The sequence below is a fragment of the Xiphophorus hellerii genome, chromosome 6, assembly GCF_003331165.1.
Source record: "Xiphophorus hellerii strain 12219 chromosome 6, Xiphophorus_hellerii-4.1, whole genome shotgun sequence".
Lineage (NCBI taxonomy): Eukaryota > Metazoa > Chordata > Actinopteri > Cyprinodontiformes > Poeciliidae > Xiphophorus > Xiphophorus hellerii.
Genome location: NC_045677.1, coordinates 14,098,279 through 14,116,351, shown reverse-complemented (window position 1 = coordinate 14,116,351; position 18,073 = coordinate 14,098,279). Strand labels below are relative to the sequence as shown.

Below are 18,073 nucleotides of genomic sequence, written 5' to 3'. Positions count from 1 at the left end.
AGTGAATGTGCAGAATTTGCTGAACTTTCTTGAAGTGCATGTTTGGTCAAATAAAAAGAAGCAAAGCTTTTTTGCTAGAATTACTCTGGAGTGAAACAAAATGACTCGGTGGAAAATACTTGATGGTCCTTGTTCATTATGTTGGGGGATCTATGAAGTTGTGGCCTTTTTCTCTTGGAAAGGCTTTCAGAAACTTGCTGACAGCAGGGCATTGTGGATTCTTGGAAATACCAGTTCCAGGAATCCATATTTTGTGAATTAATTTTCAATAAATATGTTTAGGCTTCTTCCAGGACCTTGAAAAGTTATCAATTAAGCTGAAATTTACTTCTGTCGAGCATGAGAAATGTTCACTAGACACAAAATCAGCCTGTATCTCTGGTTTATCAGTCCTAAAACTGTCATATTTGTGATATTTTAGCCTTGTATATTTTAGCAGGTGTCAGACCTTCTATTAGGATTAATAGAGGAGTAAAGCAGAAGAGAGCTTTTCAAGCGACACCTTCTCTTTAAAATACTTTTTTCCTTTTTCTTCTTTCAGTCTCTTCTCCTCCATCCTAGGAGGAGGATGGATAACCATCCACCCTTTCCGCAAATGCCGGTGCCCTATGTGTCTCCCTCCGGCCTCTTTAAATCCTCTCTCCTTCCTCTTTTCCTCTTCCTTCGTCTCAGTCTGGGAGGATAACCATCTAGCTTTTCAACACAGGCCAGCTCTCTAACATCTGATTGTGGAATCAAAGTGCCATTCTTACACACACACACACCCCCACACACAGAATGTCTTTTTATCTTCACAAGGACTTTGCATTGACTTTCATTCATTTTTCATTCATTTCTACAGCCTATCCCTGTCCCAAACCGTAAACCTAAACCTAATGCAAAAGGCATAAAACTAAGATGAGAGGTGCACAAGAGAGTAAAATTAGTTTGGAAGAGCCAAGATCTGCTGTTGTAGCTCTGTGCTTCAGAGTGCACACTTGACAAGCATTTAAGTTTTTCATTGAAGAAACTATGAAAAGCCCTCTTTCAAGCCTAGACTGATAGCAGGATTAGACAGAGTAGTACAGAGTGAAAGACAGAAACATTCTTTTACACATCTTGTGCATTTACCTGTCAGAGCTTTGCAATAAAGCTGCTCCCACCTGGGCGATATGCCAGGTTTTGAATTCTCCAGGACTGCAGAGCTGTCTATAACAAAAAGACAAAAACATTAAACACCTACGACTTCTTTGTGGTTCAATGAGAAGGAATGATTTAACGTTTTTCTTTTTTAATGACACCTTGTAGGTTCATATCCCTGCACTGTGTACTGCTCACATAATTCCAATAGTTTAACAGTTTTCTCCAAATGATCCATTCCAGCTAAACATTTTAGCATCCCAAATTCACATCAGTTAAATTCCCTCTAAGATTTGACAGCTTCAGAGAAGAGTATTCTGCTTTGGTTTATTACTCTGCCCTAATAAAATGCTTGATAGTTAATATGCAGAACAGCTTCTTGATATTAAGGTTAAATAATTTTTTATATTTAACTTTGTACCATTATATTTTTAAATTCAGGCAATTTGGACATTCTTATGGAGATGGAACTTTATGATGTGTATATATATATATGTCAAACTCAGTCATGTTCCCACACCTATTTATGTTTTTAGCTTCTAGTATGCTTGAACTTATTAAGAATGTCAGAAAGGAAAACTGAGAAAACACTGGTATAATCATTATCAATATCATCATCCCAATTTTTAGCAAATCCATTAAAATGTTTTTTTTTTTTTTTCCTGGATTGCAGACTTATTTAGCAAGCGGGGTTGGGTCGCGGGGGTAGCAGCTTCAGCAAGCCTGTTAATAAAACTTTTTTTTTTTCATAATTCCTAACTATTGTTTTAGTTTATTTTAATTCAGATCTTAAAAATTTGCCCTATTTGTCATGAAGGTTTATATTAGAATAATAAAAAAAAAGACTTCATATTGTCATGCACCACTGCCTTGGAGATAATGTGGCTCAGTTTCCCATAAGTCTGCCTTGTGCTATCCCACAACAAACACAATGAGCCTCTACGCCTAATTTGTATCTGGTCAAAGTGTGTGCTGTTTGGAATCATGCAGGAGATGTGTGACATCCAGGCTGGTGGCCTACATACAGTAAGAACAATAATTCGGTGGCCTGGTTTACTGAAATGAGCTTCTGTGGTGAAATGGTACTCTGTGCAGTTTCATAGGGAGTCATTGTGGTTTGTATATAGTGCAGGAAAACATCAACCACATATTCTGATATCCCTAAACATCTTCATCTCTTTCTTGGGATGTAATTGCCTTCCAATGATTTGTGCGTTGGATATGAATATCCTCTCTGTCACTTTTGTTTTGCTCTATTTTCTTGGCTGCCAAACTCTTGTTACTGCCTCACACTTTGGTGTCTTGGCATCTGACGTTCATGTTTTTGTTTGTTTCAGTCTCTTTGGTGTCAGTTAGCCATGCCTATCCGTCTGTTGTCAAGACATTTCAGTGATTCACAGTGACTAAGAGGGCCTAAAGTGTTAGCCTGCCCTGACCTGACTTCAAAATAGACAGCTTGGCATGCACGCTATTCTCACGCAGCTTCGCCAAAACAGGGCTTTCCTTGTACAGTTTTAGTTCCCATGTCAATCCTTCCTTCAGATCACGCTTTCAGAATGACTCACTGGTTAACTGACATCTGAGCTATCAAGAGGGAGCAATCATTAAATCCCGTGGCCATCATCATTACATATTTGATTGTCAGTTTGCAAGAATGTGCTGTTGTGTTGGTAATTTATGTTTGATTGAGCCTTTCATGAATGTTTATTTTATTATAATGATAACATGCTAGAGGTGTAGATATGCATGCAATTTACATACTTTAAATGTTTAGAAATTCAACTCTCTTGCTGCCAATATTGCAGGCATTTGACAGGTGATTGCACTATTTATCTTGATCTATATTAAAGCTAGACAGATGACATGAAATTATATAATTGAGAGAAACGCCCCAAGGTAATGACTGTTGACTAGTTAAAGCCATTAATAAAACAAGTCAGTTTTTGAAGATCTGGGCAAGTGTGGATTTGCTGTCTGAAATCCCAGTTTCACTGGCTAGATTCCCAGCCAGAGGCAAGGGAAAGAAATGGGGAAGATGGGGTGTGCTTGTGTGTGTGGGAAGTGAGTTGGGGGAGTAGGGAGGTGGGTGTATGCAGAGAGAAGAGAGAAAAAGTTGACTGAACTGAGGGAGGAAGTAAGACGGCAGTATGTCCTTTGATCTGAGTGAGGCAAAGAAACTCAGTCATGTTCTCTCCAAGAAAGGATCAATAGGCAGATCATCCAGCATTTAGTGCTTATCTGAGTCATTATTGGGATTAAAGAAGACCTGATCAAACATTTGACAGCCTTTCTCTCTGGCTTTGAAAGACTTAAATCAGAATAACAGGGTGTGTCTGCAGCTGATGACTGATAGATTTTGAAGAGTGGTGGCAAAGAAGCACAGATTGCTGGATTGCAGTCAAGTGTTACATTATGTGTCATTTGTGCTCCCAATTTCCTTTTATTAGTACGTAGAACTCAGTACTCTTGTGGGCTCAAAGCCTTAATCTTAAGCCATGTTTCCATTGTCTTCCTTGCATTAGAATTAGAATTGCATTAGAAAAGGTTGATGGAACTGACAAAGTTTGAAATAACCTCCCCAATTTAGCAAAAAAGCACACCTTCATATATAAATTTAAAGCTATTTTGAAGGCAATATTTTCAAAACTATTTTAGGTTATTCTCATGTCTTTAAAAGTAAGCATCCCTCTGGTCAAAATGTTGCACAAAATTTATGATCTCTGTACATTTCTAATTTGGGAACACCCAAGTTATGAGCATAAGGGCCATTTAGTGAGTTATTTATTCATATTAGGCCCCTTTCCTGGTTATTCAAGTTTTTGGATAAATGTGATAGGATGTAAATACTGTAGTTTTTTTTAAAGCAGCTGATTCTTTCCACTCTACTATGAGATTGCATTTTACCTCCTAGAAACTAGAAAAAGTTCTCTGAAGCATTAATGAAGTCCTTCATTAACATGAAGTAGCCTGCATCATTGCTCTATCTTTTAAACAAGGTAATAATGATACGGTAATTATGTGCACCTTAATGCACAAACATGCACCAGTCCCTTTAGCCACACCCTTAATTATACAAATTGGAAAATGGAAAATGACTTGCGCTGATAAATATTGGCGTTTGCACAATGTTGAATCCATTAGTTCAAATCTGTATTTACAGACACTTGGTTTGAAGAACACATTTTTAAATGTGTGAAAATGTTTATTTTCAACTGACTTTTTCTGTAATTCTCTTTTCCCAGACTTGCTTGCTCTCCATATTGTTTTTTAAATTGAATGTTTTACATGGTCATGTTCCCATTCTTCATCAGTTTGCTGCTACACCAACATGCACCTCCAAGTTCCCGTCTCAGACTAAATGTGTTCTAGCTCTTGCTGCTTTGACAGGCTCTGACAACAGCAGGTCAACTTCTTTGTGTCAGCTACTCCACCGCTGAACATCATAGGGCAAGGGGAAACTGGCTACTTTGTTTGTTATTTCACCAGCAGGAGAAAGTTCTGTCACAAGAAGAACATTGCCACTGAATAAGAGTCCAGCTTTCTCTCTCTCCCATACACTCAAGCTCACGCATCTACACACAAACCTTACACTGTTCTGGCTTCTCCGTTTTTGCCTGTTAGCTAATTTTCCTCATCTTCAAATGATGCTCCTGCTTTGGGCTTTGCATAAGAATGCCATGTTGATTAATTTAATATGAAGATTGTGCTAATAGCAAAATTATACTTCCATGATATTAAAGCAAAAGTATTTAATATAGTTTGTTTGCTAAATAATTGAGCTCTTTATCCACTGAAAAAAAATTTTTTACTGATAATGTTTTTACTTGCAAAATCTCTCAGAAGATGCTGACTGTAAACAGTCAGCATCTTCTGAGAGATTTTGCAATTAGTTCCTGCAAATCTAAATTCAAGTCATTCATCTTTGCCTGTTTCTTTTTCAGTTCTAAGCTTGCAAATGACTGTGGTTTTGTGGAAACCTACTTCACATAGAACTGAACCTTATAAAAGATGAACTATGGGCTTAATTGATAAAGACAAGTTCAAAGCTACAGCTGCACAATGGTTGGCTGGTGGTTGTCACCTCAAAGCAAGGAGGTCTCTGATTCATGAAGCCTTGCCTGTGTGAAGTTTGCATAACCCTTTCTTGTGTGTTGTATTTTTATTTTCCTTGAAGCTGGGAATTCTTGTGCTGTGTTTAATTCGTCCCAGTGGTCAGGTTTGAGTGTGTTCAGTTTGCAAGTAAGAAAACCAGTGGGATTTGTTAATTGTTTTAGTCAGTGAACAAACTAACAACTATTAGCCAAACATGCTAGAGATGCACCAAATAGAGTTTTGCGGTCTGTTCTGTTAAGTCTGCCTGTTATGAGCAGTCATTAACTATTTTTATTTGAAGCAAAGGAAATGTCAGTCATTATGTGTGAGACAGGACTCCGTGTAAAATTAGGGTTAGATGTTAAAACAAAGACAAATGTCAGACTGCTAATAAAATATAAAAAAGAGCAATTAAGAGTGATAGTTAAACCAGTTTGAATGAACAGCAGACATTCCTCTTCAGAAAATACAGGGTTTTTTTAATACCAATTGTTTTTTTAATACCAATTATAGCTAACTTTGCCTTCTGCCCTGAGCAACAACTTCCAACCTAAAGAGCACTGTTAGGACAACTTGGATTTACAGACTCCACAAATATCCATATATTTGTGTATTTCTTAGCTTGCAACTGACACCTCTCCTTTTTTCATATTGCTGCCATATTAGTTATTGAGCACTAGACAGCATTCTGGATTTGTCAAATTTGATTTCTGACTTGGAGCACTGAGATTTCAACTTCTGATTACAAATTGAATGCAGCATAAAGAGACAGTATCAGTGAGTGGGAGATTCCATGACTTGCTTGTTGTATAGAAACTTGTGTTGGATGTAATTGGCACCAGACAAATTCTGGTATTGTTGGTTAAGGCAATGAACAGGATATGCTTAGTACAGACAATGAACAAGCAAAGATTTGAAATGTGCTAAAGTCCTGCAAAAGGGTCCACTTAAGGTACTTTTAAAACAAGTTTTCTACCAAGTTTTCTGTTTTGATTACTGTTAAAACTGCATGAATGATAAATCAGAAAGCAGAGTTTTTCCATTGCTATTGCCTAGTTAGAGGGGAAAAAAACAATAAGCCAGAAACAAGAAAACTCATCTGCATTGCCTCCTAAAGACTAAGTTACCTTTGTGATTTTCAGAGTTTTTGACAGCATGTTATAGATCCAGAGATGTTACAGGTTAACGTTGTGAAAAGATCATCTGTCAGTTCTTTTACATCCTCCTTCCTCCCCTTGTTTTTCTCAGACTTCTAGGGTTTATAGATGTGTGTAGTTACACTGAGACGTCAGTCTATTTTCTATACTTGATGTGGCAGGATGTTTTGTCTGATGTGTGCCAAGTGTTGAGATCTACTGTCAAAAGCTCTTAAGGGATCATCAGTGAAATACCCACCTACGTGCACCTGAAAACAGAAAAACAAAACTTCTATGCCTAGAAATGAGGTCAACTCTCAGCAGCTCATACAAGCTGCTGGGAGTTGACCCAGCAGCTTGAATGAGCTGCTGGGTCAACTGGGTATGTTGTATGTTTCTTACATACAACATACATGTTGTATGTTGTTCTATACACATTATAGCACAACATACACGTGCTATAACGTGTATGTTGTAGCACGTCTACACCACATCAGGAAGTTAGGTTTCTTTAAGATAATTTTAAATGACCCCTTCTCCCACCAGTTTCTTCTGTGTTTTTGCAGTTACACTCACACTGACACGCAATCTGTCAGGTAACACACTGGGGAGATCAGGTTAAGGCATGCCTGCAACTTGCAAAAGAAGGCTGGGTTAGAGTAAAGGTATAAAAAAACTAGGACAGGATGTTGGATGTTTTTTCCTCATAGTTCTGAGAAAGTTGCAAAGATGCAAAGAGTGCAAACCTGCATTCTAGTTCAACTTAGTGAATTCTCGCATTCCACACAAAGCAAAAAATAGCTGTATATTTACTAAAATATGTGGGAATAAATGATAAAGATGCCAATGAAGATGGCAAAACTTTGATGGACAAGTTAATATTCTGGTCAGTGAACTGCAATCCCAGATTGACCCTCTTTGATGGCACTTTGTACCTGCTTAGTGCATGAGACAGTCTGCTGATTTCAGTTAATGTAGCTGTCATTCACACTCTTTAGTTATTCATCAACCACAGTGTGTGCATGTGTGTATTTGTGTTTGGGTTAGGTGTGTTTTTGAATGAGAGAGGAAATCAGAAAGCGTCTCAGGAATAGGGGATAGAACAAAAGCCAAAGGGTTTGTGCAAAATTGTGTTTCTATGTCACTCCATGGCGTCCTATCAGAGTGGAAAGTCAAGCAGCCATCTCAGGACTATACCAACTTAATTAGAAAACCTGTTGTAATCCATCATGTTCCCTATATTTTACAACTCCCTTTAGAGGGGTGCAAAACTGATGCTTTCTTTACACATATACCCTGTGACTCATTTGAAATGTTGCAGGAATGGACTTCTGGGCTTAACATTTGTACAATGCATTTTCGTGCACTTGACAGTGCAGTAGAAAGTTTCAGTTTAGATTCTTCCTCTCACAACATTAGAAATTGCCATCTTCAATTCATTTTGTTCAGTAAACAATGACATTGCATCACAAACTCTCTAGGGTGATGCTCTAGCATCTGGCTCACATCTGTTACAAGATTATGTAACAGGTTCAGAGTTGCATGATTCATAAAGTTTGGATATTAATGTAGCTGGATATTATTCTTCCTCTTAGTAAAATTGTTAGTTATTTATATATGCACAAGAAATGTATCTTTTTGGGTCTCAGTTTATCTCTAGAACTGCCTTAATTCTTTGTGGGATAAATTCACTAAAGTGTCATAAATGTAGGTCAATGTTAGAATGATAGCATCACGTCAGCAGATTCATCAGCTTTATGTCCATAATGTGAATCATGGATCTGTTCTACCACATCCCAAATATGCTCTCTAGATAGTTCCCACAAGACCCCACCACAAGTAAGGCAGCCCAGAAATGTGCCATTGTGGTAGGCAATCAGTAAACAGCGCTACATAGGAGCAGCATTACAGAGACTTAAATTTGTTTTTCTGCTCTCCAAGAGAACCACCTCAGTATCTAGCAATAGCACATCTTATGAAAATAGGCAACAAGTCATTTGTTGAGAGTCATGAAGTAAGGAGGATCATGATGTAATTGGCTGTGACGATGAGAATTATCTGCATGTGTTTTGTATTTTAAATGCATAAAGTTTATCCGTTCCCCAAAACGTTCTTTCTACTATACACATCCTAAATGTAAGCACTCGAAATGCCAAAAGAAGGATTAATAATAAGATGCCTGATTATTAACCAGAATATGTCTGCTTCTCCTTATTACCTGCTATTTGTGATGCAAAATAAACAATCAGAATGTAAATTTGAGTGCTGCTTATTAACATTATGTGGTTATAAATATTGTCACATGAGCAGTGACCGCATGTACAGGAATGCAGCAGCAACTGAGTGTTTAGATTTTTTTTTTTTTTGTCCAAACACAAGTGTTGCAGCAAGAAGAAAATATGTGTTTACACATGTACATTTTATAATTATTTTTCATACTTTTTGCTGCTGGATCTGTCATAAGTCTACTTGTTTGTCTACAAAGTACTTTCTTAAATCAATCAGTTCAATACAAGATTGACTGACTGAAGGCGTCACAGTTTTAATTTCAGCGAGCTAAAGCCTCACTTTTCTATTCTAGCTAACAGGAGCAGAACTGAGTGACATCTTCTGTTGCAGTAGATCGGGGATGTTCAGCTCCTGCTCCAACATACATAAATGTGTTGTCAGTGTAACAAGCGGTATGCCTAATGAAATGACTGGTGAGTGTAGAATAATCAGTAAGCCTAATTTATTTAGCACCTTTCAAATGTTGCTTAGTAAATAAGCAAATAACAGTTTAATCCTTTAAAGTTTGAGAAGTCAGACTTTCTCCGTGGGATGTGTTAAAGCGTTGCGCAGCAGAAATCTGTTTCAGATGAGACTGATGAGATCCTCTGTGGGTGGATATGGTCTGGTACATTAGCAGAAACGTGTGTATGTTCACAACAGCTTGTAATTTACAGTCAATACACATTTATAGTTTTCTTTTGCACCTTCAGATGATGCTTTAATAGCTTTTTTCAAGAATTGCTCTATCCTCCTGTTACGCTTCAACAGCACTATTCATTTTCATACAGTTTAATACAATACCATTTAACACATTTAGTCTTATTGAGTTTAAATAATTACTTACACAAGCGTTTCCTTAATTAATTATTCAAGTGAATGAAAGGTCCTTTTTTCGTATGTAAATATACAGAGCAGCACTATTTCCTCTGCTACTGTATTGTAGTAAACGTATAAGCAGAGACATATCTGGTCATTCTCCAGAGTAGAAACACAGTGAACTTGAAGAACGTAGTTCGTTAAAGCAGCTGACCAAAGTGGTAATGTGTTATAAATGTTGTATAGCTGCCACCTAGTCTGGTTGGAGAAAGCTATTTATGTGACTCTGTGTGTCTCACATTACCAGGCTGAGTATCCAGGGTCTGTAGGTGACAGACTGGGGTAACCTGTGGGTCATCTTCTGTGTTTGAACATTTGAGGCTCAAAGAAAGCCCGGCTCAGTTTTTAGACTGTTTTCTAGTTAGCAAGTGTCATCTATTGTGAGCTTCTTGTTAAAATGGTGTGTTAAACGTTAGTGTGTGCAGTTGGCGGATGAGCTATGTCAACTTTTGCTGCCAAACAGCCTTGTTGGTCTTCATGTGTTTAACCCTAATCCACTGTTCAAGAGTATGTGGGTGTGTGCATGTGTGCAATTCCTGGTTTTGCATGAATGCTATCTATGGCACAGGCAATAATCCACCAAGCTGTGGACACACTCTGACCACCGGCTGGATTAGGCTGTTAATCCCTTTGGTCCCACAGCTCAACCCTACATGCAAACACACACTCGCTCACATATATTGCACATTGTGATTTGAATCTCATCAGTTATATGCTGTCAGTCAATACCAAAAGCCATTAGTGGTGTGACATGTTTTTGAGGAAAAGAGTATTCATAAAATGTTCAAATGTAAAATTGAATTTTTTTTTTGATACGTGGACTTTACTAGTTGTATATCTAGAATGGAGTTTATCTTGACTTTTAGCTCAATATGTATCTACAACAATTTTTTTTTCTTTTTTGAGACTGTTAAACATCCTGATAAACAGAAAATGATGTATCCTAACAAAAAATTATTACTAAAATGCTGAACTAGGATCTAGTTGGAATCTCTGGATATCACATAGAGGTTTTTTGTTTTTTTTTTTTGGACTGGGTAGAAGCTTCATTGGATCATGTCAGAATCTACTGAGCTGTCATGACCAGTTCTTCTGGGTTCCATTCTTGAACCTATATTGGTTTTGTTATATAATCTTTCTTTAAGTCTGTTTAAATCATTTTGGTGAGTTTTCCATTCTTTTGCAAGTGTTTTTCACTAGGGGTATCCCAATCCCAGTTTTTCCCCACACAGAATACAAGTACTTCAGTTAAGTTGGTACTTATGCTTCCCAAATAACTTTATTTGTTTGTTTTACCAGATCATAAATAGAGCATGATATACAGATTGTTCAGTCTTCCACTTTATCAAATTACTCATCAAAAAATGCATTTTTGCTAGAGTTTATGTCTATGGCAGGACCCTGACCCAAAATTTGGGCCTGGTCAGGACAGAATTATTTGCTTAGTGGACTGGTTGGGCTCAGACTTCTGTGGCACATTTAGTAATATGTAATATGAGAAAGCCAAGACAAAGTGCACAGAAACATAGTTTTAATAGTTTTAAATTGTTGCTGTGATCCATACGCTTGTTTACGTGACATCAGTGACTAGAATCTCTCACACCGATACTTTTTGAAACCATGTCTCAGAATGAAACTTTTCTGTAACCTTCAAAGGTGTGAAGGTGAACACACAGCTGCACAGTTGCAGAGTTTATTCTATTCATACCCAGGCAGTTAACAATAAAAACAATGGTGGATAGCAATGTGCTGTGTTTTGCTACTTACCATGTTCAGTTTAACACAATTATTGATAAGGAATATAATGTTCTATATGAGCCCTTCTTTCATGGGAGATAGAGATAACGTATGTTACATATGTTAACAATGAGATAGAAGCCAGTGAGGTGGAAGCCAAGGGTCAAAAGCGCATGTGCAATTGATGACATGCTGAAATCAGATCCCCATCTAGTGACCTGGAAGGAGAAATACAGCGCAAGGTGTCTTGGCGGTGCTGTCTAAACGTCAAACGTTTCTCCAATCAACATTTAAAATGTCAGTTTTCAGTCATTGGTCTAGTGTAAATGTAGACCACATAGAGGAGTAGGTAGCTTACATTGTTGAGGAAGGAAAGAAATTAAGGTCCAGATGTTCATCAGAGTGTAACCCCTAATTTACACTGCATCTGGCTTCGCTCTGCTGTGCATTTCGCAGGCGTTCCAGAGTACCTCAATTTTCACTGCTGGCGTTCCTTCTCTCCAATTTGCTGCTAACAGCAAAGGTGCAACAAGAAGCATGAGCGGGAAATGAGGGATTGTACATTAAAGCCAGTGATAAAAAGATGAGTGGTGTCATATAAAATACTGTAGTTTTCAACTTCCAAAATTAATATTTTCCCTCCATTGGTCTCCCACTTTGTTTGCCTTGACTGGCGGGCCTGCTGTGACTTGCGGAAGAAACTTAATAGGTTTCTGAATTAAAGCCACATGCTTTGTGTGTACGCATAGTAATAACTGATACATTCAGATATAAGTATACATTTACCCATATTTTCATTAATATAACTAGTTTTTGGACAAATGTAGTCTGTCTTGGTGAATTATTTTGAAAATATTTCACCAAGATATTTCTGTCTTTGACAGTTTTTTAAACAGTGGTGTGATTATAGGCAAGTGGCTAATTTCTACCTCTAGTCCTACTTGTTGGACAATCTTACATACGAATAAAAATAAGTATTGCAAATAATACTGTACACTGCTGTGACAAAAAGAACAGTCCTAAGATGGATCTCACTTTAAAAGTGACTTAGCTGCACAGGAACACTATTTTGTTTCACAGACTCCCAGAGCAGTGATGCTTTCTTAATTTCCTGTCTTCTCTCCTTCCCCCTTTTCCCACCATCTCTAAAAGCCTGTGACTGCTGGTCTCTCCCATGCTTTATCACAATGTGTGTGACCTTATTCTGCCTTTTGAGATTGCAGTTTAATAGAACCCTTCCTCCCTGATGAACAATGATAAGCTAATGATTCGGGAATTTAGTAGCCATATCTGCTCAAAGAAAAACAAAAAGAGGAAGTGGTGATACAGGACCAAAAAGGCCTGAAAATGTACAATTAATTACTCTGAAATTGCCCTAACAAAACTTTTTGAGGGAAGTGCATTTATGGAACTTTTTCCTCCTTTCTTGTGCAGATTAGTGGTACAATAAGAACTGTAAGTTAGATATTGTTGCTTGCTTGTTTACATGCTCTTATCATTTGAATGTTAAAGCCTGCAACTTCATTTTGGATTAATTTCAAAATTCAGCTGAGGAGGTGGACAGGAAATCACTGCCGGATTCATGTTTTAGGTGGGGAAGGGGTGGCATGAGTGTGGCCACATGCGCATTAGTTGTGCAGTGTGCTATGCTCTGTTACATAAACTTGGATACCTTTCTTTTCCTCAATGAGTCTCCTCCTCTATTAATGTTAATACGGGGGGTGCTGTTGAGCTGTTTTTGTTATGACTTTTATGACTCCCTTAAAATATGTAATTTTTACACAGGACTGATGTGTCCACCAAGTTTGGTGAGTTTTTGTATAGATTTAGGCCTCCACAAAGCTAGTTAATTTGACAGAAGCATAATAAGAAGAAACAGTGTGATTACAATATGCTTTCGCAGCGCTTTCACGGCTTGGCCATGGGGAAAAAAAATAAATGGAAAAAAAAAAGGTTTTTATTGTTCAAACAATCTGCATTTGGTGGTACTCCTCGGGAAGGGAACTGGATATTGTTTGTCCTAATATATTTGCAAAAAAAAAAAAAAAAGGTGGAAAAATACTATCAGAGCAACTTGGTAATTTTTTTTTCTAGGTAAACGCTAGAACTGCCACAGGGGTGATTTTAAATCCCCCATTTAAACCTCATTCAATTCACCTTGCGATTTTACAACTAATACAATTCTTAATCAGTTAAAAAATTATAGAAAACTAAAATAACACCAAAATATGCTATTTTTATTTAAGAGACAAAATTTAATTATGCATCAAGTGTTTATCTGTTAATCATTATCGTCAAAGAAAATGTTATGCAAAAGCTTATTGGACAATCAATTGGTCTGAGAACTCTATCAAAATATATAGGGAATAAATCAACCACTAGTTTTAACTTACTTTGTCACAAAATCAAAATTATGAACACCAGTTTTTGTGTCACTAATCTACATGTAATAAACAAAAAAACACATTTTAAATAAACAGAACACGAACTAGAAGTCAAAAGTCAGTAAAAACACTCATATAAGTAAGACTATATTATTCTAACTATTTAGACTTAGCTATTTACAATGAAGCTAATAAAATTATGTACAAGTTGGAGCCATGTGTAGATGCCCTCTCTTCACCTGGCACAACTCCTGCTGCAGATGTCAGAGGTTTTATTTTTAGAGCACCATCTCTGCACTTGGCACGCCCCCTCTTTTTTGAGCTTGCTGAACTTTTGAGTCCTTATAGACTTCCACCTTCTTTTACCTGCCTTGATTGCTGTCTCCTCTCCATAAAATTTGCCCAAAACTCCTCTCCAAGTTGCTGCAGAAATGTGTATGCAACAGAACATTAGTATTTGGCTATTTCTATAAGGTATGTCATATAACACATCAATTGATCATCTCCACATATTACCCTTTACTAAATATCTACTATCCAAATATTCCATCTGTGTTTCGTCTCAGTACCGCACAGACTCTGGCTTTTGGATTCATCCAATGAGTGATGCCCACACCCATGCACAGTGCTACAAATACATACATGTTTGTGAAACTTTCCCTGAAAAATGGACAAAAAAGCAGAAATATTTAATTAATTGGAAAAATCCTTAGTGTCCAGAGAGATTATGTGACAACTTTTTCTGAGTGACATTAAATTCTTTTTTTTTTTACATTCAGAAAGTAAATCAATTACCTTGACAAGCTGTCATAGGACTTTATTATTTTTTATTTGTTATTTCAAAGATGTTCACACAAACAGATACAGATAAATTCTCTTTTCCTCTGCCTGCATTGTCTCCACATAGTGACCTGCCATCTGTGTGCCTGGTGTTTTCAACTCCAGCTGTCTTTGGGATGCACAAAATTATGACAGTGCGCAATTACTTGTCTGCATGTTAAGAACTTTGATTATGCCTTGTCTGTCACTAGACAGCAAAAGTGCAAGATAAAGAAAAAAGAGGGAGAGACACATCAGTCACAGTTGGATGCTTGTGTCTGAGGAAACAAGATTGTTTTCTGGACAGGGCCATAAAGTGGAAGGGTCACAATGGCCCCCCCTATTCTGGTGCCCTTGTGAAATGGTGAAGGCACATTCTGATTCATTTATAGAACAATGAAACAGACACACCTTATTATTCAATGAGCAAGAGCAAGTTTCAGACATAAAAATGGATGGCAGAAGAATTTGTAACACTGATGTCTCATCAAATCGTGCCTAGAGAGTCTTACCCAATGTTCAGCCAGGTGGATAATAATTACAGCTTTGACAAGTTAAACCATTAATCAACCACTTATGTGTGTTTACCGAATGTACGTGTGTCTTTCTGCAAACAAAGTAAATCTGATGTGGGCTGACACATTAATTAAATGTTTCCAGTTTTGTAATGGTGTTAGATGAGTACAGTCGGTGGAAAAGCTTTGATTACACAAAGACTTGAACTTGCTCTTGAACGTGTCAAACTTAGCTTTTTCTTAGACCTGTTATTAAACCTCATCCTTCTTCCAATTAGGAAAATGTACTGTTTTGACCACAATTGATCTCACTTGTGTAGAATGTTTTTGCATAGTAACAACCACACTAGAGACATGTACATGGGAAAATCCTAGTCTGTATACGTAAGTGGGAAAATATACATTTGTGTCAATTAATAGGACTTACAATTTAGGCAAAGCAGTGACCTATAAAACTGCCCAGTGGGATTTCAGAGGAATATGAGCAAGACTTGATACAGAAGGGCAGGCAATTCTCTTAGTCTTAAGTAGGCATTTATGCATGTTTTTGGAAGATCTTTAGTGAGAGGTTAGGTCACAATACACTTAAATGTCATTCACTGTTAATGGATGGATAATGTAATCAGAATAGCAGTAAAGTAACCTGCATTACAAGCAGTACTTTGTATAATATAAAACCTATTGTTAAACAAGGAAGCACTTGTGTCCATAAAAATAAAATTATCAAACAATAAACAATCACATCCAGAGGGGGATTGAATATATCACTTGACAATAAACATGACCTGTTAAGATTTCATGTGAAAAATTTGTTTGGTTCAAATTGTTTATTATCATTTTCATGGCTGTTTAGAGATGTAATATAAGCACTGTGAGATAGGACTCTGCAAGTAATCAAATTTGCACTTCAAATTTGATGCTGGTTGTAAATGATCACGAAAAGACAATACAATTGATCAAAGAGGATTTGTTTTTAAAAATAATTTAATAATATTGTTTTAAAGTTTGAGGATTTTAGTACGACAGACATCATATTTGTCATGATTCTGTGTGGTTGATGGGGGACCCAAGAGAGACAGAGGCAGCAAGTGGTGTTGAAAGTTTAACAAAAATGATTAACAAAAATGTATTTCAATTGTAAGGAACGCAGGGAGCCAGAGTAGAAAAACAATCAGGAACCATGAACAAAAAGCCAGGAGATTAAATGGGGACACAACAAGATATAACTGGAGAATTACAGGAGGATTCAGCAAGCAGTGACTGAGAATGAGTAGTATGTTTACTGGGGAGCTTGATTATAGAACAAGGAACAGATGGCTGATTAGAAACATGTTGCAGGTGTGAAAGTAGAGAGCCGAATGCAGGCTGAGGAGACAGAAAGAGAGCTAAAATAGCATAGGAGGCAAGGGAGAGTATACAAACTGGTTAACTAGGTAAATAAATCTAACACTAAAGAATGAGTAGACATGAGGAACATGATAAAACTAGAGTAAGGTGTACTAATTAGACACAAGAAATAAACATAAACTAGAATCACTAAGGAAGAACTGAACTAAAGTAAAACAGAAACAAGTCTGAATGAATCAAAGAAAGACACTAGGAACACAGAATAATAATGAAGCTAAAGGAAATAAATCAAAACCCAAAAACAACTCAAAACAAACCGAGGTCCTGACAATATTATTTGTTGTTTCCCTTCTGAGCATTAAAATTGTACATTTGTTATTCCATACAAATATTGGATAGATTTTTTTTTAACAGTTTTCTGTTTATTTTTTGTGGAAAGTCATAATTTCTTCATTTTTTCCCCTTCAAAGAAACACCTTTTCTAATGTGATAATACATAAAACTTTCAAACAGCTTCTTGGACAAAAACTGTTTTCTGTTTAATTCCCAGTATGGTATTCCTTATGATGTTCAGAGGCACGTTATGCAGTGTGTGAAAGGAATCTATAATAAAAGTTTAAAGTGACTAATTACCAATATGTAGATATGACTATTTCATCCACCTCATGTTTCCATATTAAATTATACATTTTATACCTGCATGCAGCAATACCATATACGAGTCAGTTGCAATCAATTTGAGTAGATTTTTTTTTTTTACATTTTTTTTTTTTACGACAGCTAGGCATCATGCAAATTTTTCATTTTAATGCTAATTTTCTGATTTTATCTTTGTTCTTTCTTTTCCTTACCTCTCCACCTCTTGCACTGTCCCTCTGCCAGGGGAGCACCTGCGCATTTGTCCCCAGGGTTACACCTGCTGCACCATCGAGATGGAGGACAATCTGGCTACGCTCAGCCGCAGGGAGATGGAAGGACTTCTCAGAGAAGCTAAGCGACCCTTACAGAGCTCACTTTCATACTGTTACAACACCTTCAATGGTGAGTATAAGCATTCACAATAACTATAAGAGCTGCAAAGCATTCCATGTGATGCATCTCTTTATATATTCAGTAAGGGCATGACCAGATAAAATGTTTTTCACTCCCTGGAGAGAGATGATGTCTAAAAAAAGATAATAATCGAGAGCAAAAGGGGAAATTATTTCAGTGAATTGTTAAAGTGGAAGGTTCCTCCTGGAGTTCACTTATCATGCAGCAAGGCTCAAAATACACCTCACAGTGTTCCCACTATTGGGTTGTCAAGGTTCTGGAGTCAATCATAGCATAAACTAACAGGCCAGACATTTTTCAAGCGATTTTTATTTTCAAGCAAATCACTGTTTTACTGCCTTCTTAATGCTTTGTCATCAGTAAAAAGTTAGAATATAAATGTACATTGGAATGCAGCTTTTGTTACCAAATCTAGGAATTTATTGTGGTGTACAAAATTACTTAGTAGTAGAGTGACTTGGCAAGCTTTCTGCTTTCTGCCATTGGTAGTACTTTATCTATGAGCAGTGGTGATGGTGAGTGATGTTTCGACTCTTGCATACTTAGGTATGTAAGAGACTTTGAGAATTAACATCATACAGCACAATGAAATGGGACATTACTTTCTTAGTAAGACTTGAGTAAAAATTAAACCTATAACAACACAGAGTCAACTCATTGATGAAGAGGCCAGTGTCCTGTATAGTGACATCCATATCTAGTCCAAAAGGGATACTGATGGTTG

The 18,073-nt window shown here is 37.0% G+C and overlaps 1 protein-coding gene across 1 annotated transcript in view; it reads left to right on the top strand.

Annotated features, from left to right (window-relative positions):
- gpc1b (glypican 1b) overlaps positions 1-18,073 on the top strand; it is a 74,975-nt gene that overhangs the window by 30,772 nt on the left and 26,130 nt on the right. Inside the window, exon 3 of the mRNA XM_032564806.1 lies at positions 17,179-17,337. Coding sequence (XP_032420697.1) covers positions 17,179-17,337 — 159 coding nt within the window. The remainder of the gene's footprint in view (positions 1-17,178; positions 17,338-18,073) is intronic.